Source organism: Cebidichthys violaceus, unplaced genomic scaffold, assembly GCF_023349555.1.
Source record: "Cebidichthys violaceus isolate CVI_PGR_0920_01 unplaced genomic scaffold, fCebVio1.0.p SCAF_8, whole genome shotgun sequence".
Lineage (NCBI taxonomy): Eukaryota > Metazoa > Chordata > Actinopteri > Perciformes > Stichaeidae > Cebidichthys > Cebidichthys violaceus.
Genome location: NW_027176964.1, coordinates 15933310 through 15950418, shown reverse-complemented (window position 1 = coordinate 15950418; position 17109 = coordinate 15933310). Strand labels below are relative to the sequence as shown.

The following is a 17109-nucleotide window of genomic DNA, read 5'->3' as shown; positions in this document are numbered from 1 at the left end:
AAAAAAAAAATCTGTGACGTCGACACAAGCCCCGCCGTGGCAGCTGATGCAGTGCGACCAGATGGATGTACATTGGTTAGTGACGGAGAGACGCACGGAGACGCACCGTTACGCGCACAAATTATAAATAGAGCGCACAATATCTTTTCTATCACACATATTATATTATATTATAATGGCCGCATGTGTTTGGGAACAGGCTGGGGGAATCCATTTGATACAAAGTGTCTACAGGCTGCGGGATCCTTCAGTGAGTCAAAACAGCAACGGTCGCCTTCTATGGTATCACAATCATATCACACGTCATCCTGATTTATCACAGTGCTTCACAGCGGCTCTTCTGCGCACCAGCGGTACACGTTGATTCACCAAACCAGCAACCAAACCTAAAGGCTACAAGTGCATTTTGACAGCAATGGATGCACTGATTCAGTCTAGAAAGCTCTGGTTCACACACACACACACACACACACACACACACACACACACACACACACACACACACACACACACACAAAATGCTGTTATTTATATATATATATATATATATATATATATATATATATATATATATATATATATATATATATGCCAGTGATCCGCATGAGGATGCCATTTGTGACTGACTGGTTGAGCATAGATATTTGGAGCATTTGCCAATCCTTGTTGCTATGGCAATTGAGCATTACTGGAACGTGTGTGTGCGCGCGCGCAAGGGGGAGAGAGAGAGCGAGAGAGCGAGAGAGAGAGAGAGAGAGAGAGAGAGAGAGAGAGGCTGCGTGTCTGTAAACAGACAGATGTGTCACAGTTAACATTTTATCCTCGAGGGTAAGGCAAGGATGCTATGTTATTACATCATTTCTTCATATTCATATTTAATTAATAAGCTTCAACTGCACAACACTTATATATTTAGTCATGTGTGTATATCCTAGTCTCTGCTTTGCCCGTTTGTACACATGATGCAGATTGTGCCAATGACCGAAATGAACTGAAGTGAGAGAGAATGAGTTAGGCGCTCAGGCAGCAGGGGGACCGACTCGAGACGCTGACAGCAAAAAAAAAAAAAAGTAAGACAAAAGCTTAACTTCCAACCTCGGCCCTCCAGCGAACAATCACAGTGTCTCAAAAGAGATTGAGGAAAGAGAAGAGGCAGTTATATAATGACCCTCGATGCAGGGTTCAGCTCGTGTGGGGGAGGGGGACTGGAGTAGTGGTCGCATTGCATCCAGTTCCTGCTGTCAGATTGAATTTGTTGCAAGGCAGAGTCCACTACAACTCATACAATGCGGTACCAAGCACAAAACCAGCACGCGCGCACACACACACACACACACACACACACTCTACTGATTAGTGTGAAAGCCGGCAGCACTGATTCATGGGCTAGTCCTGTCAGTCTCACTCACTCTAACACATTTTTCTCTGCGAAGTCATCCCACTGCAAGCCAAACCCCACTGGCAAAGAAAGTGCCCGTGTTTGAGTGAGAAAGCTGCGATTGACATGTAGACTGGAGGACGTGTTTTGGGGGACGCAGGAAGTGGGGTTTGATGCCGAAAAGGCTATACAGTACGGATCTGTGTGATGTACACAAAACGTCTGCTCTTCCTCCTACCAGCACACAATCCTCCCATTGTTTAGGGAAAACCCCCTTTTCTGTGCACTCAATTAGCGCCCCCTTCACCATACCAGCACCATGAGCAGGAAAACACACCCCATTTGTTCTCAGTCACTCCATCCGCAAGCTACCATAGCAACCCCTCACAGTGAGGTTGGTCACATCAATGGGGAGCCATCCCTACACTCAAATCCAACAGCCCCGTGTTTCCTGATAATTCCCCATAGGGACAAGACAACAGCATTTCCCCAGAGTCCATGTGGAGCTAAAAAAACAAAACAAACCCTTATGGCAGCATCTGTTCACTCACCATGACGGTGAAACCTTCTGTAGCTGAGAGTCAAAGTCACTAGAAATCACCACAAGAGACTGCTGATCATTTAGGTTTTTTTTCTTTTTTTTTTTTTTAATAGTTGCTCTTCAACATCATACAAAATACTTGACATTTCGTAACAAAATCTTTGATCACACAAACGTATCATTTGTTATGTCCCAAGCAGCTTGGAGGCGACATCTGCCATTCAACAACTGAATGAAGTACGAGTGTTGGAAACGGAATGTCGATCTGAGGTGTTAATTTTTTTGCATTATGCATAGGCTCACGTTGCATAACAGACAAAAGATATTACAGTATTGGGAAAGGCAAAAAAAACAAAACATTTAACAATGCCCAGCAAGTACAATACATCTAGAATAAGAGTCAGTTTTTATGTTGTTGTTTTTTTAGTAATTTGTTTGCATTTTATGATTACAATTTGTAACTTTGTCATCATGAGTTCATCAGGTCACGTAAAAAGACTTGAGTCAAAACATAATCATATGACATAAACAAGGCTGTGCACTATCGAACAATTCAATTAACAAACTCAGAACTGAAATGATGATTACAAAACATGGATTGAAAAGAAATACATATTTTCATGTGTTTTATGCCAGTTCAGTACATTTTTTTAAATTTATTATTATCCCGGATCAACTTGATCTGAACAGAACATGCGTCATTGCAAAATTAGTAATTCATGTGTAAGCGGACACAAACCATACGACAGCTATCTTAATCTTCAAATCCCCACATACCTGAACAAATCCCTCTCACAGTCGACTTAAACAAACACACTTCTCTACGCGAGGAAAGGTGCTAAGACACTAAAATCAAGTAGGATTCCCTGACACAGATTAGTTTATGTTCCAGTCACATTTAAACAACAGCGTCACATTTAAAGATTGTATTCGGTTCGAGGATAAGGGCTGTGTAGCCTGCAGCTAGAATATATGATTATAAAAATGAAGCTGCTCCAGATTTCCAAAAGGCAACACGTGTGACTGTATGTTTCCTCTAGAGGACCAACATTTCCTTGAAATAACAAAGAGAAAATACTGTTAATTTAAGAAGAAACAACTATGCTAAAAAGACAAACACTAACCTTTTTAAGTTGGAATTCTGCTTCCTGTTTAGAGAGCTCTCTAACTCTTTTTTTTTTTTTTCCTAACAGTGGATCAGTTATCATGTGGCATGCGGTTGCTATGGCGGTTCTTCAAATTAAACAGCTGCAAAGCCAGTCATTAGCGCCCCCGTGTGGGAAACGCGTACAAATATTATCCCAGCTGGACGAAAACAACTGTAATAAGAAGAGGCACCGGTGGCTTGAGGTGTGGATTGAAGGAAGGACGAGGACGCTATGGCATGAAGAAATCAAGTAAAAAGGTAGTCTGTAGGTGTGTGTGTGGACAACAATTCAAGGCGGTGAAGTCACCATCACCAAGGCATTTAGGTACCAGTTAAGATGTACCCTTAAATTGCTTTAGAGGAAGGTTGATGGCTGTTGAAGAGTTATTTTGTGCAAAACAGGCCGCCTGCTTTTCACATGGACCAAAAAGTCACGTCTCCGTCAGACCTAGGTCCGGTCTCAAGGCTTGTACCAATTCATGGAGCGCCGGAGAGCTCTCTCCCAGCTGTGCAGGACGGGGATGTATTCCCGACTCGGGCTGCAAGCACCGCCCTTGGGTGGTGCTCCTCGGGGCAAAAACGTCTTGTTGGTGCTCTGCAGCTTCTTCAGCTCTTCCCTGGTCCTCCAGAAGCCTGCAGTGACAGTGGAGGACAGAGGGGGGGGGGGGGGACGACGACGACGGACACTTAGGTAAACAACATGAACGCAAACCCTTTACAATGACCCACGTGTAACACGAGAAGTCCTGTGAATTCAGAATGTGACACGGTGAGGGGTGAAAATGAGTCCATTGCACACGAACACAAAAGTGGTGCAGATTTTTTTTTGTTTACATATCGCTCAACACTTTTGGTCTACTGATCCACTCAGAACTAATGTTTCCTCACATGATTCACATTATTATTCAGCCATCAGCACCACCTGCTTCTGGCCCGTTATAAAACAACAAGAACAAATTCATCCCCGTGTGTTTTGATTCGATTAAGCACTGACTAACGTATAACAACCTAATTACATAATGTGAATAATTAAAGAGGAGAACAGGTTACATAACGAACAGCATCATTTCAGTTGGCTTCTTCTGCCAGTGCCAGATGTAAAAATAGCGCTTTTGATCCTAACTTTTCAATGCAACTCAACGTCACGATCAAGCGGTCGTGATATTTTTAGAGAAAGACAAAGAGCCGCTGCTCGACAGAGCTGCTTCCCTTAGTTCTTGCGCCGAGCAGCTTCTCTGAGACACACGGCATAAAGCAATAAAAGGCCGTAATGTACATTTCATGCGCAAGTTGTCGTCCGCGTACCGATTCCAAGTCCAGCGAGAAAAGCAGCCCCTAAACACGACATTTCGTGGTGTTGGGGTCTCGCTACCTTTCTGCCGAACAGGTCTGCAGTCAGCTGCATGACAAAGTCGTTGGCGGAAACACCGCCGTCCACCCTGAGACGGAAAGAAAGAAAGAAAGAAAGAAAGATGAGTGCACTCAATTAAACTGCAACTCACTTAACTGTAACAGTATCAGAGAAATATCCATCCCCGTAATGCATTGCCAATAACAGCTGAACCGCATTAGTAGAGGCCGGGCACTAAAGAGTACACTCTGTTAGGTCCAACCTGCTGGCGGAAATCCAAATCCTAAAATCACATATTGCACCGTAAGCTGAAAACATCAAAGGAGCCGCGAGGCCAACTACGAGAGCTGAATGCCAGTGTTGAGTCTTTCTACAGCAAGCGCACATTACTCCAATCACACACTCTTTAATTCACACCAGCGGATGAGGAAACTGCACCTGATCTTTGTGATGGGAATGCAAGTTTCTCTCAGCATTATCTCATACAGCTGCTTGGTGCTGCAGAGAATGAGAGGCGCACAAGGAGACAACATCAGTTGGCATGGATGAGCAAAGAAGGCGAACAAACAGAAAACACTCGAAAAAATGACTCACCTAAAGGCGACGGACTCCAGAATGGCTCGGACCAGATGACTTTTAGTGGTGGAGGGTTTGAGGCCCATGAGGGAGGCACAAGCTTTGGGGTCATTATGAGGAGCCTTCGGTTAAATAAAGTAGATACACAAACGTCTTAATAATGTCTGAAAGGGTCCTCAAGTGTAACTCAACAGCTTCGGGTCAGCAAGAGCACAGCTATACTATTGTACAGGTATACTGTGTGTAGCTCAATCACTAGAAAACATTAGATATCATATCCGCATGCATGTAAACCACAAACATTCAGGGCACACACTTACAAAGGCCAGTTCACAATGGAGGGCAGAGAAAAAAAAAAAAAAAAAGAGACACATGATCATGTTACACAGAGACCAACTACAAAAAAGTAAAAAGTAAATCCATGCCTGTATTGGTTCTATGTGCTAAAGTGAATACACATATATATGATTGTCCACACATCTGCATACAAACAGATGTTTTTCGTTGACACAGGTGGACTGACGTCGTACACATCTACCTGCAGGCCACTGAAGGACGGGACAAAACACACTCCGTCCGAGTCGCTGACACTGTAAGCCATGTCGCTGGTCTCCTGGACGTCAGAGAAGAGATCTGCAAGAACACACACACACACACACACACACACACACACACACACACACACACGGGCTTCACACACGCCCTCTGAAACATGATAGACAACCTTAACCGCTCCCAGCATTGAGTTTCTGATACAACTTCATGAAGCCCTTCAACTACCGGCCTTTACAGCTCCTTGTAAATAACAGTGCTGCTCGTCGCTCACCGAGCTCCTGAGCCCATTTGATTGCGGTGCCGGTGTCCGCCGCATTGCCCTCCGCCAGATACACCACCTCCGAGCCGATCTTCCAACCCACCAGAGGATACAGACCTACACAGAGAAGAAACATTGGCTTGTATGGACACATCGGCATGGAATCATCTCATCGCCTGGTGTATTTTCGCTTCACCTGCTACGGACGTATGCGGTCGGCTCCCGGTGTTGATGTCCATGAAGGTGCCCGTTCCCATCGTGATCTTGACGTCGCCGACGTCGAAGCAGCACTCTCCGAACATGGCTGCCTGCTGGTCCGCCATCTATGGCAAAAGGGAGGACAGAGGAGGCCGGTTGTATTTTTGTGACAACAAAATCTCGTCTGAGCAACACCGAAGATGTCTAAAGCACAGATGTAATAAGGGGCGATCCAAGTTTGACAAGAGGAAGAATAACTTTTTTTATTCAAAGCAGGGCATCTCTCCAGCATGAACTCCACTTCCTGTTACATCATCCTCCCGCCACACGTTCCGTTGCCGATGATTAACTAAATATCTCGGCTCAATTTACAACATAACGACGGTGACATCAACGTGGACACTCATAAATAGAATCAAAAAGGGTTGTAACCAATGTGATTAGTCATAATCACAAAGATAACGGAGTGCGTGACGCCACAGACCTCGACAACTCACCACTGACATGATGGGAATGGACACTCCGAAGACGGACGGGTGTGTGGAACCAAAGTTATGGCTGGTGCATTATGAGGGAGAGACCAGAGACAATGCATCATGTCACACTCATTACAAAATCATTACAAATAACATATCACACCCAGAAATAATAATATGCATGAGTGATTTTTTTGTGATGTAATGCGGACAGAAATGTGTTTTGTTTTTTTTATCAGAGTTTTTCAACGGCGTGAATAAATCTGACACGTCCGTAATCAGACATGTTTTTGAAGCAGCTTATTTCATATGACTTCATATGACTTAAACATGAGTTTACATTCACTTAAGTAAGTTGTGACCGCTAAATACAAAGCAATAAGTATCGTCATGAGCGGTTCATCTGAAGAATGATTTAGTTTGGAGGCTTGAAGAGGTAGATGTTTACAGTATTTCAGTAAAAAGCTGATTAAAAGAACTAGAAAACAGGCCAAAAAAAACTAAATTCTGCTCCACAAAATGAACGTTTATAATGATCATTTTGGAGGAGTGGCTTTGGAGGGAGGCCTGTAGGGACAGGATGTCAGTGTTGTCTACTTTCCTTGATAGATTTAGGAACTTTTGGAGCTTCTCAAGATTACCAACGCTAGCTTTAAAGTGGAGTATCACTTCTGACATCTTGGTAACAAGTCGAAAACATTATAAAATGTATGCAGTTATATTAAAAGACTTGTACTGGCTAAGGCAGGATTCAAGGGCTTGATGGAGTTTATAGAAGTTGACTCACTCTGTATTTTCTACTTTGGGGAAAATAGAGAGAGGCAGAGAAACAAGAAAGCTGAGAAAGCCACTCCAGCACATCTGTGAAAAGAAAGTGAAAATGACAAAAACAACCGTACACCAAAAACAGAAATGAACAGTAAATAAACACGACATACAGCAGACCTGGTATGAGTCGAAAAGTCCCGTTGAACTGGCGTTGGAGTAGTCTGTCGCATGGACCTGCCCTAAAACACATGCAGCGACACAAATGAATATTTCACAAAATCCCCTTTTCCAAAAGGTAAAAAAAAAAAAGCCTTGTATGAGCTCCCAGTCGTTTTTCCAACCCCTCCTCTCCCACAGGAGCTAGCTAAAACATTTCAGCCAATCAGTGATGCAACAGGATTGGGAACACAAAGAACATTCTGTCGAAGTCTTAAAATCCTGTTAGACAATGTGAAATGCAATCCACTGGACAAATGCTATATTACTGTACCGTTCTCAAATGACATTATGCTCGTAGGGAAGACGGCGTTCCCGTGAGCTTCACATTAAAGATGCCACACCCACCTTTCGTGAGTTTGAACAGGAGCCAGGTGTCTATTGTTCCAAAGCAGCAGTCGCCTTCCGCCGCTGCTTGACGAACCTGGAAGAAGACAGAAACATGACGAGGCTCTCCGTGTGAGTTTCTGTCAGTTAACTGGTTTAAATTCGATACACACCTGTTTGTAGTGTGTTAGGACCCAGGCGAGGCGGAAGGTGACATGTTGATTGGAGAAGACAATAATGCTCGCTGCGAGCGCCCGCTTCTGCCTGGTCAGGAAGTAGAGCACCTTCATCATGCCGTGGACGGCCTGCAGTTGTCACGAATACAATCAAAAGCCGCATTGAACGAAGGGTCTTGATCTTCGGCAATGATCGTATTCACTAAAAGTACTTGGCAGGCAGAGATGCAAAGCGGTTAAAAGACTCACTTTCATCGTGCAGGATCTGTTCCAGGATTTCACCAGTTCTGCAGCCCTCTGATCCTGCCAGCTGATGAAGTTATGGAAAGGAACCCCAGTTCTCCTGTCAAGGTGAAAGAGAGGAAGTAAAAATGAACCTTAGATAATGCATGATGAAGGCAGGTTAAAAATGTGTGCTACAGCAGCTCTCCTACAAGTCCGATATTTTGTTAAAGGAAATTTGTACCTGTCCCATGTTGTGAAGGTGCCTCGTTGAGTGGAGATGCCCAAGGCGTCTATCTGACGCATTTGTATTTCTGCATCTATATCATGCGCGCACACATTAAAATGGATATGGTGAGAAACGGGACGAGATTTTTGAAATAGGCGCTCACACATTAGCATTACTGTGTGCTTTTTAAGGGCAGAGACAGAAGTCCGGTGTAAATCAACGTAGTATCCTGGGTTTGATATGTGAGAACAGAGTTCAACAGACTTTCACTGACAATGTAAGATATAATCATTTCAGTCTGGTCAACTGTTCAAATTTGCATGGAAAGGTGTTTTTTTTTTTTCTTCCTATAACAGGATATCAAAGTGGACAAAACAGCCTTTTCCATGTCAAAAGAATGTAGTCCAATAAAACAACAGCACAGGATACAGCCTTGAAAATAAGAACCGTTTTAAATCAAACGTAAAACAAAATACTAGTATGTTGCACCTAGTAATGGTGTTAATCATTGCAGCGCTGGGCTGGTTATTGGATTAAACCTAAAGAACTGTAAGTTAGTCGGTCTTCAACTGTATTCCTTCACTTTGAAAATGATACAGAAACAGACATTTTAACAGGAATTGCGTAAATTTTGTCAAAGGGTGCGTCTATGACTCACATCCCTATGACTTCCTGCTATAGTTGGAGCAACAGGGAATGTTCCAAATCGTACCTTGCACAGCTCCTTTGACCACATTGATAAAACCTTCCCAAATTGCATCTGGGTCCATCTCCACATATCCTACTTCTGGATACAAGGGAACAACCTGGAGAGTATCACCAGAATAAGAAATGAAAAGATTAGCCTCAAAATAATCTAGTTTGTGTGTGTGTGTGTGTGTGTGTGTGTGTGTTGCATAAAGACAAGGATGAAAGCGGGCTTGATGCACTTGAGAAAATGTAAAGCCAAATGGACGGCGAGGGGGCGAAGAATACCTTGGCGGAGCACGATCCTCGGACGCTCGCCTCCTTGTCGTAGACGTGACATCTGATTGTCGTTGTCCCAACATCCACTGACAAAATGAAGCGTTCCGTCTTGAAACCGTTCCTCTGACTTCCCATCGTAGAGACGTATGTCCTACTAGTCCTCAAATCAGTCCCACGACCTCCATGGTCAGCTCGTATTGGCCTTGTTTACAGCCTGAATGGGTGAGCTGAATCGATACCTTATCTGCATAGAATGAGTTGGCGTGCCGAGGCCGCAGCGTAACCTTTGTACCACGGATTCTTTATCCAGATCCAGTTCTACCTGTTTGAATTACAAGTTTCATGTTCAACGTGTTCCTTTACAACAATTACAGAGAAGCAGTGTTGGCAATGGACATCTTAGATCTCAGGCTCCCTTCAACAACGCTCATTTAACAGGTATAAAAGAAGGGTAACATAATAAAGCCTGCGACTTACAGTATAACTACCTGGCACTTACTGTGTAATTCCCCTTAACTCACAGTGTACTATTGTTATATGAATCAGTGCATATGCATTCTTACCAGTTCCTATAGATACTTAAAATGTAGGTACAGTGGAACAAGGGAGTACAAATTGGGAATTTTAGAGAAAAGAACAAATAAAATATACTGTAATTATTTTTGTAAGTATTGCGTACGTACACTATGTTTTACGGTAAAGACGATATTACTTATGCTGTTAGTATTTAATAAGTACTGAATACCTACTGGTATTCTAGAGGAAAGGATAAATAACTTATACTGTAAATATTTTGAAAGTACTGGGTACTTGCATGGGTACAGTACCCTACTGGTAAACGGAGCCAGTTGGCAACAATGACATCCTGCAGTACTTCTCAAGTAACTACGATAACTTATAAAACGTGTATCGCTGTTGTAATGTGCTACCAAAACGTAATATACTCGTAGATGATGCCCTTTTGGGCGTGGCAGTTGTGACAATAATTTCTTACAGATATGTTTCGGTTTGCAAGCTACACCCCACAGATGTGATATGCCTTTATTTTCTCAAGTACGAAAGACTATACTACAGTGTCGTAAACACAAAGTCACAACGAGGTATATAATCTCTTCTTCTTCTTCTTATCCTTTTACTCACACTGTAAGATTGGGGACGCGTGCACTTCACGCGTGTATAGCAAAAGAGAAGAACAGTACATACCTTGTTGTAGTTTGTTATTCGAATATTGTATTTGGTCTTTCGTCATTGGATGACAATTCAAGTCTTACATAGCTGATGTGGGAGTTGACCAACTCATGAGTTGGTTTAAGCTAATTCGCTACTTAGCTAGCGGTGACAAAATAAACAAGTAGCCGTTAGCTGCTAAGAGAAACATTCCTTAATATGCCTTTTCTCTCTTAACGGTATTCACCTGCTACCCAAATATTTACCATAAATGTGCTCATAGCAGTGATCCCGTACACTGTGGTGTCACTCTGTTCGGGGGGAGATTCCGAAAGTTGTTGGTGAATCGCGTAGAGCTGAAATCCCTGTGGGCACCCGTAGTACACTGCACGCATGCGGACTGCATGGAGCAAACCGGCCTCATGCGGATGTTTTGAGCTCAACACACGTGTATTTTCTGCTACGACGCTTGCGATCTCGTGGCGTTGTAACAAAAACAATGGCGAAGGCAAACGTAAGTATTACTTTACTTTTATATTAACCAGGCTCCAACTTGCACCGAGTATAATTTTTTTTCCCACGCTAAACACGTTGTTATCGATAGCGACATCCACAAACTAACAAGCTAACAGTTGGTTAGCTCAGCGGGTGACACACTGGTTATGAACAGTTGTGCCAAACGTTACAAGCACGTGTCTGTATGTTTTTAAGTGGGTACATCGTCACAGTAACATTATTACATTTAACGCTCGAGTATGGCTGTAGAATGTGTTAGAATTAGTCGATTGACAGAAGCTAACATTGGTTTACATCCATTTTGATAAGTTTGAAGTAGTTACCACGGGATAATAAAAGACTTTCACTGGTTCAGGCCTGTGAATTGTGAGGATTTGCTGCTTACATTCACTATAATTTGATGTGAGGGGGTCTGTTAGGAAGACATCCCTTTGGGCCCTTGGTCTTGGTTATTTTCATATTCCATTACTTTAAGGCATAGTGGTGATGTAATCTTAAAAAAAACTAATTGACAAATTAATCAGTATTGGACATTTTTGGTGTTAGGCGTGCCCACAAAAACACTCAGTGTCCTTATTTGATTAATGTGTTTGTGTCTTTTTCAGGCTGCAAGACGTAGTATAAGACAAAGCAAAGTGGACACGGGTGAAGATGTCGAAGACGCGGACAATGTCAAAACTGGCAAGTCATTTCTTCAAAAACAATTACAGTAAATATGACTGTTTGGACTCAATAATGTCGATGACAGTATATAATTCAATGCATTGCTGTTTCAGAAGGACAGGCTGGAGCAGAGGAGGGTGCTCCTAAAGAGGACCAAGCTGAACAAGGTACTGTACAAGACAAATGCTTTACACAAGATGTCTGATTTTAAAAGTGCATGAGCTGTGCCAGTGACAAAGCTGCATCTTTAGATCACCAGATGGACACCGTCATTGAAGTAAAAGGAAGTACGCCCACTGTGACTGTGTCCTGCGAGGAAGGAGACGTTGACGATCCAGAAAAGAGAACTAATGCAAGTGATCAGATGATGGACAGTGGTAAGGGTGTTTACAACAATCAAAAGTTACTATTGCATAACCTTAAGATGATATTAGTCCTCCACTGACAAATATGCATCATTCATTTTTCAGGTGCTATGTTAGTCTTTAATCGTTAGCAAATAAATCTCTTCTAATCAAATGGTATGCGTCTTGTCATTTAAGTGGCTCAACAGTGAAACACTCGCCCTCTTCAGGCTTCAATGGAAGCTGCACAACTGGTTTTCACTGTCTTTTAAATCAAATCATGACTGTTTTTTTTTTTTTTTTGCCAGAAAAACCAACTCCGACCATCTCTTCGGCTGACGCAGTCGTCTCAGCGGAGGACGCTCCCGCTGAGAGTGCCGAGACGGAGATGAAGGAAGAGGTGCAGGAATCTGGAGGTACTGCAAAAAATGACACCGCACAAAAGTGCGAGAGCGAGAGTGAGAGTGGCGTCGGTAACGGAGCTTCCTCTTCAGAATCTCAGATGGACATCGTCGCTGGAAGTACAGCCGCCGTAACCGTAACCCTGGAGAAGAACGAGGAGGGAGAGAGCGACGGGGTTAAAAAGGAAACCGATGGAGGTGAACAGACGAAGAAGACGGCAGGTAAGGATGGCGCCAAGAGTTCATGAGGAGTCGATGATAAAACAGCTGAGTTACGTAAACGTTCTTAGCAATGAAACTCTGAGCATTCATTCAAATCAGCAGGGTGTGTTTTATCAACATATACTCGGGAAATGTGTCTTTCATCTTAGGGCTTGGGCGATTTTAAATCACATTTTATTTTCAATCACAATTTTGGCTTCCAGCTGGGGCTGCATCTAACGATTATTTTAACAATCGATTAATCTGTCGATTGTTTTTTCGATTAATCGATGAATCGGCGGGGAAAAGGCGAGTGAATAAAAACGTGTCTTTAGTCTCGCAAACTATTCCACCCCTGCTTTACTACCGTTATTAACGAGCTAACGCTAACTTGTCATGCTTGTCAAGCTGGATAACGAGTAAACAGCGGCACCAGGAGAGCTACTGGAGGGACGTTTTAGGTGCTGAATCATCGCTGTAGTGCCACGTTGCTTTTGCATATTTTGCTATTAACACACTTTTTCGATGTATTTAGTGTGAAATGCTGCCACACCTTGGATGACTCAGGTCGTACTGATTTCTCTTCCTCCGCCGTGTGTTTCAGAACGACGTTACAGGTCTCTCCGATGGTCTTTCCTCAACCTCCGCTCTGCTCTGCGCTCAACTCAACTTTTTTTTTTTTTTTTACTCAAACATCTCCGCGACTTATTGAGTGGCGTAATAATCGCGCGACGCAACGAATCGATAATGAAATCCGTTGCCAAACGCTTTTAATAATCGATTCGTTGTTGCAGCCCTACTTCCAACAATTATGGAAACGGGGTTATTATCAAGCTAAAACGATTATTGTTCCGCATTTCATTTCACAACGATGCGCTCGTTTGGTCTTGTTATAAATTCAACGCAGCACTTTTGCCCCATTCAGCAGGTCAGGGACGCCTCCTTCAGTTAGTCATGACGTAGTTATAACCATTTTTTATTCTGTTGCAGTGAAAGGGAAACGGAAGGCCCCCTCTTCTGTTGAGACCTCCCCGGCAAAGAAAACCAAGAGCATCAATGACGGTATGAACTCTGAATGAGGCGGAGCGCTGAATGCTTCGTCCTGCACGGTGCCTCGTCCTCTGGCCCTCACACATTTCACTCTCTTGTTTCCGTCGTAGGATATTGTCTTTACGTCGGCAACCTGAACAACTCCAAAACATTCAACGAAGTCAAAGATTCGTTAGCAAATTACTTCATGACACAAAGCCTCCTGGTTCAAGGCATCAGACTACACCGGTCCAGGTGAGCGTGCCGTTGAACATGTTTTACCGTCGGCTCCCTTTTTTTTAGGCAGGAAACCCTCCAGTGGGCGCTTTAGATGTCGTTTGTCTCGTCCATTTCAAAGTACTATTGCTGCTGCTTGAAGCGATGAAATAAACCCTGTCGTGTTCTGCTGTTGTAGGAAACATGCACATGTAGATTTGGCCTCAGAGATGGACTTGACCAAAGGTTTGACGTTAAACGGAAAAATGATCCACGATAAGCCGTTGAACATCGCCAAAGCAAAGGTGAAAAGTGAGGAGACGGTTCAGAAGAAAACGCCGTCAAAAAGCAAAAAAGGTAACTCGACTGAATCTAGTCGTTTCATCACACACTTATTCAACTTCTATGTAACTTTCCATATTAGATAACGGTGCAGCTTGTACCATGTGTTAGATCCACAAGAAGGAAATCCATCGTTTAGTCTATAAAACTAAGTTACATGTCAGTTTAGATTGTCTTTCATGAACTGCTAGAATAATGGATTTATGGTGTAATGATCTGGGGATGTAAAACGATTAATATAAAACATATTATTGTCCGTGGAGGGTGGTGAAGATTCCATGTCTAACTTGAGTACTGTGCTGCGTTCAGCAGCCAAAGATGAGAAATGTTTGTGTCTGAAGAACGTCCCGTTCAACGCCACCAAAGAAGACCTTCTGAAAGTCTTCCAAAAGGCCGTGGATGTTCGGTTCCCTGGTGGGACTGAAGGCCCAAAGAAAGGGTGAGAGGTTTAAAAAAAACAAAAAAAAAAAACACCTTCGTTAAGGTCCACTTCCTCACTATACATAGGTGTGCAAAAAGATTCAGTTAGTTTTAAAAGTATTGTCTTTAGGAATGCAACGGTTATGATGATAATCTAAAAATCAAAGCATGCGTTTACTGGGTATTTATAATTAATACTACATGGAATTTCCTTCTTTTTTTCAACAGCCTTGCCTTTGTGGAGTTTGAAAATAAAATGATTGCTGATGATGTCCGGCAACAGAAACAAGGAGTGGAGATTCAAGGCCGGATTTTGATTGTGGACGCCGTCGAAAAAACGAATGTGCCTAAAGTCATCGACGCTAAAGAAGAAGGTGAATCACCGAGCGTTTAGAAGGAGGACCTCACACTGCAGCTATTCAGTCGATTCAATCTGGATGTAGCGAGTTACCTGTGTTTACAAAAGCTCTCTCCTCTTTCTCACAGCGCCCACTCCAAGTAAAACCTTATATGTGAGCAATTTGCCTTTCAATGTGAAAGAAGGAAACCTGAAGAAAGTCTTTCAGACAGCCGTTAGTGTCAGCGTACCTAAATGCGAAGGCAAATCAAAGGGGTAAGAACATGTACACTGGTCTTTTCTTCTTTTCTTTTTTTTTCCCCCCAATGAAGAGCGTTTTCAAATGTTCTCGAGAAACATCTGTAATCCTCTGCAGGTTTGCGTTTGTCGAGTTTGCGGCTGTGGCAGATGCTGAAAAGGCCCTGCAGTCGTCCCAAAACATAAAATTCAACAAAAGGGTTACCAGAGTGGAGTTCTGCAAAACGCAAGCACAGTCGGAGCAGGACAAAGGTGTGTGGGATTTTCACGTTGGTCTCGTATTCAATAGCAAAACGTACAATTCAAGCGTTTCAAAAAGTCAGTTTTGTATTCATAAGTAATGAAAACCAACCTTTTTTTTTTTTTTTTTTCTTTCTTTAGTCCAATCCAAAACACTGATTGTGATGGGCCTCGCCAAGAAGACGACCGCAGACACTCTGAAAAGTGCCTTTGAAGGAGCTGTCGGTGCACGAGTCACTGTGGATGCAAATACAGGAGGTTCCAGAATGTGGGTAGCCCTACAAGTTATCTCGTCGTCGTCACAATTGCAATCGTCGCGTCGTGCTTTTTTCCGCTGACTCGTGTCGCGTCAACGCGCTCCTCAGGTTTGGCTTCGTGGAGTTCGAGAGCGAGGACGACTGCAAAGCCGCCAAAGAAGCCATGGAGGACTGCGAGATCGACGGCAGCAAAGTGACCGTGGCGTTCGCCAAACCCAGGGCTGCAGAGGCTCCGCAGACGGCTGACGGACAGCCTGCGGGCCAGGAGGCGGGCAAAGGCGAAGGACGCAAAAGAAAAGGTAACACTTGGAGTTTAGTGTATCAAAGTCTCACGGTTGTATTTTAGTTTTCTCTCACTGCTCTGATAAAACCACATTTTGCCTTCTGCCCTGAACTAATTGACACACATTACAGACACAGTGGCTAACACAGTGGAGAATTCAAAGTGTTTACGGCTTGCTGCGCCGCCCACTTGTGGCCTACAACAATCGGTTAATTCATCTTTTAATAAATGCATTCCCTCTATTCTCTCGCGGCTTGTTTTAGAATATTTTGTATCCATATTTTAGCATCCTTGCATTTGATGTTTTTGCAATATTCAGCTGATATTTTTGCTCAAATCCGTTTGTTACAGGGAGAGCCGGTTTTATCTGGGTATTTATTTTGCATTTTCCATAAACGACAAAAGGTCAATTAATCTCCGCCTTTTCTTTACTGTCTTACTTTAGTCCTTGATGGTTTGTTTTGATGGGGTTTTTTTTGAGTAAAAGTAAAACTTTTGATTTATTTATTTATTCCAGGCAGGAGACGTCGAGCTGCCAAACCGCAGGTTGCTGTTAAAGAAGTGGAAATTAAAGGCTGACTTGCATGAGAAAAGTTATCATGTAGATATTTTTCTGTTTTTTTTCTTTTTAAAACGTACGACAATCTGGAAACGTGTTCGAACTCAAGGTTGAATGTGCAACAGTAACGTCAGTCTACCCGATGGCAGGACACGTGACTTCTTGTTTTGTTCCCTTTTTAACTTCATAACTGTCATGAAAACATGAAACATCTCTTGACATGTTTTCACATTGTCGTTTTTTTTGTTTTTTTTCATGTAAACTTGATAAAGATATGATCCTAATGTGAAGACAAATACATTTTAAAACCACTCCATCTGTGTCTTTTGAGTTTTTGTTCCTAACATCTGTGACGAAGACCCAGAAGGTTTTCCAAAGAAATCTCAGCCAAGTCACAGACGAGTTCTTCTCTGCCACTGACGTGCAATAAGATCACCGCATTAACATGCCGTAGATGCATCATTAATGACTAAATAATGCATCTATTGCGT

General features: G+C 42.9%; 2 protein-coding genes across 5 annotated transcripts; one reads left to right on the top strand and one right to left on the bottom strand.

Moving 5' to 3' along the window:
• Positions 1-2023: 2023 nt before the first annotated feature.
• Positions 2024-10906, bottom strand: gk5 (glycerol kinase 5). 2 transcript variants are annotated; one of them, XM_068737688.1, is made up of 17 exons: positions 10819-10906; positions 9395-9707; positions 9132-9225; positions 8435-8510; positions 8218-8311; positions 7966-8097; positions 7814-7889; positions 7427-7488; positions 7269-7342; positions 6503-6563; positions 6004-6130; positions 5820-5924; positions 5532-5626; positions 5012-5115; positions 4856-4915; positions 4372-4505; positions 2024-3699 (listed from the first exon to the last, which is right to left on the bottom strand). In XM_068737688.1, the coding sequence occupies exons 2-17, from the start codon at positions 9518-9520 to the stop codon at positions 3527-3529; spliced, it is 1593 nt and encodes a 530-aa protein (XP_068593789.1). In that variant the 5' UTR covers positions 9521-9707; positions 10819-10906; the 3' UTR covers positions 2024-3526. The 2 variants fall into 2 exon arrangements, with proteins under 2 accessions (XP_068593789.1, XP_068593790.1); XM_068737689.1 differs by lacking the exon at positions 10819-10906 and adding an exon at positions 10589-10807.
• A 55-nt stretch (positions 10907-10961) lies between these two features.
• Positions 10962-16932, top strand: LOC137892501 (nucleolin-like). 3 transcript variants are annotated; one of them, XM_068737687.1, is made up of 16 exons: positions 10962-11066; positions 11674-11749; positions 11848-11898; positions 11983-12108; positions 12384-12491; positions 12570-12698; positions 13668-13739; positions 13838-13961; positions 14122-14279; positions 14574-14703; positions 14913-15058; positions 15171-15297; positions 15398-15531; positions 15661-15787; positions 15885-16075; positions 16577-16932. In XM_068737687.1, exons 1-16 carry the CDS (start codon positions 11052-11054, stop codon positions 16636-16638), a joined length of 1776 nt encoding a protein of 591 aa, XP_068593788.1. In that variant the 5' UTR covers positions 10962-11051; the 3' UTR covers positions 16639-16932. The 3 variants fall into 3 exon arrangements, with proteins under 3 accessions (XP_068593788.1, XP_068593787.1, XP_068593786.1); XM_068737686.1 differs by having other exon boundaries at positions 11845-11898; positions 14577-14703; XM_068737685.1 differs by having other exon boundaries at positions 11845-11898.
• The last annotated feature ends 177 nt before the right edge of the window (positions 16933-17109 follow it).

What these genes read in the sequence shown, in the direction of transcription:
- gk5 (XM_068737688.1), bottom strand. Translation starts at nt 9,520, where the DNA reads ATGGGAAGTCAGAGGAACGGTTTCAAGACGGAACGCTTCATTTTGTCA. An exon ending in CCATTCCCATCATGTCAGTG is followed by an intron (nt 6,131 to 6,502) that starts GTGAGTTGTCGA and finishes CTTTTGCCATAG; the next exon opens with ATGGCGGACCAGCAGGCAGC. An exon ending in TCTCGCTGGACTTGGAATCG is followed by an intron (nt 3,700 to 4,371) that starts GTACGCGGACGA and finishes CTGTCACTGCAG; the next exon opens with GCTTCTGGAGGACCAGGGAA.
- LOC137892501 (XM_068737685.1), top strand. An exon ending in AGAGGACCAAGCTGAACAAG is followed by an intron (nt 11,899 to 11,982) that starts GTACTGTACAAG and finishes CTGCATCTTTAG; the next exon opens with ATCACCAGATGGACACCGTC. An exon ending in AGAGGTGCAGGAATCTGGAG is followed by an intron (nt 12,492 to 12,569) that starts GTACTGCAAAAA and finishes CTTCCTCTTCAG; the next exon opens with AATCTCAGATGGACATCGTC.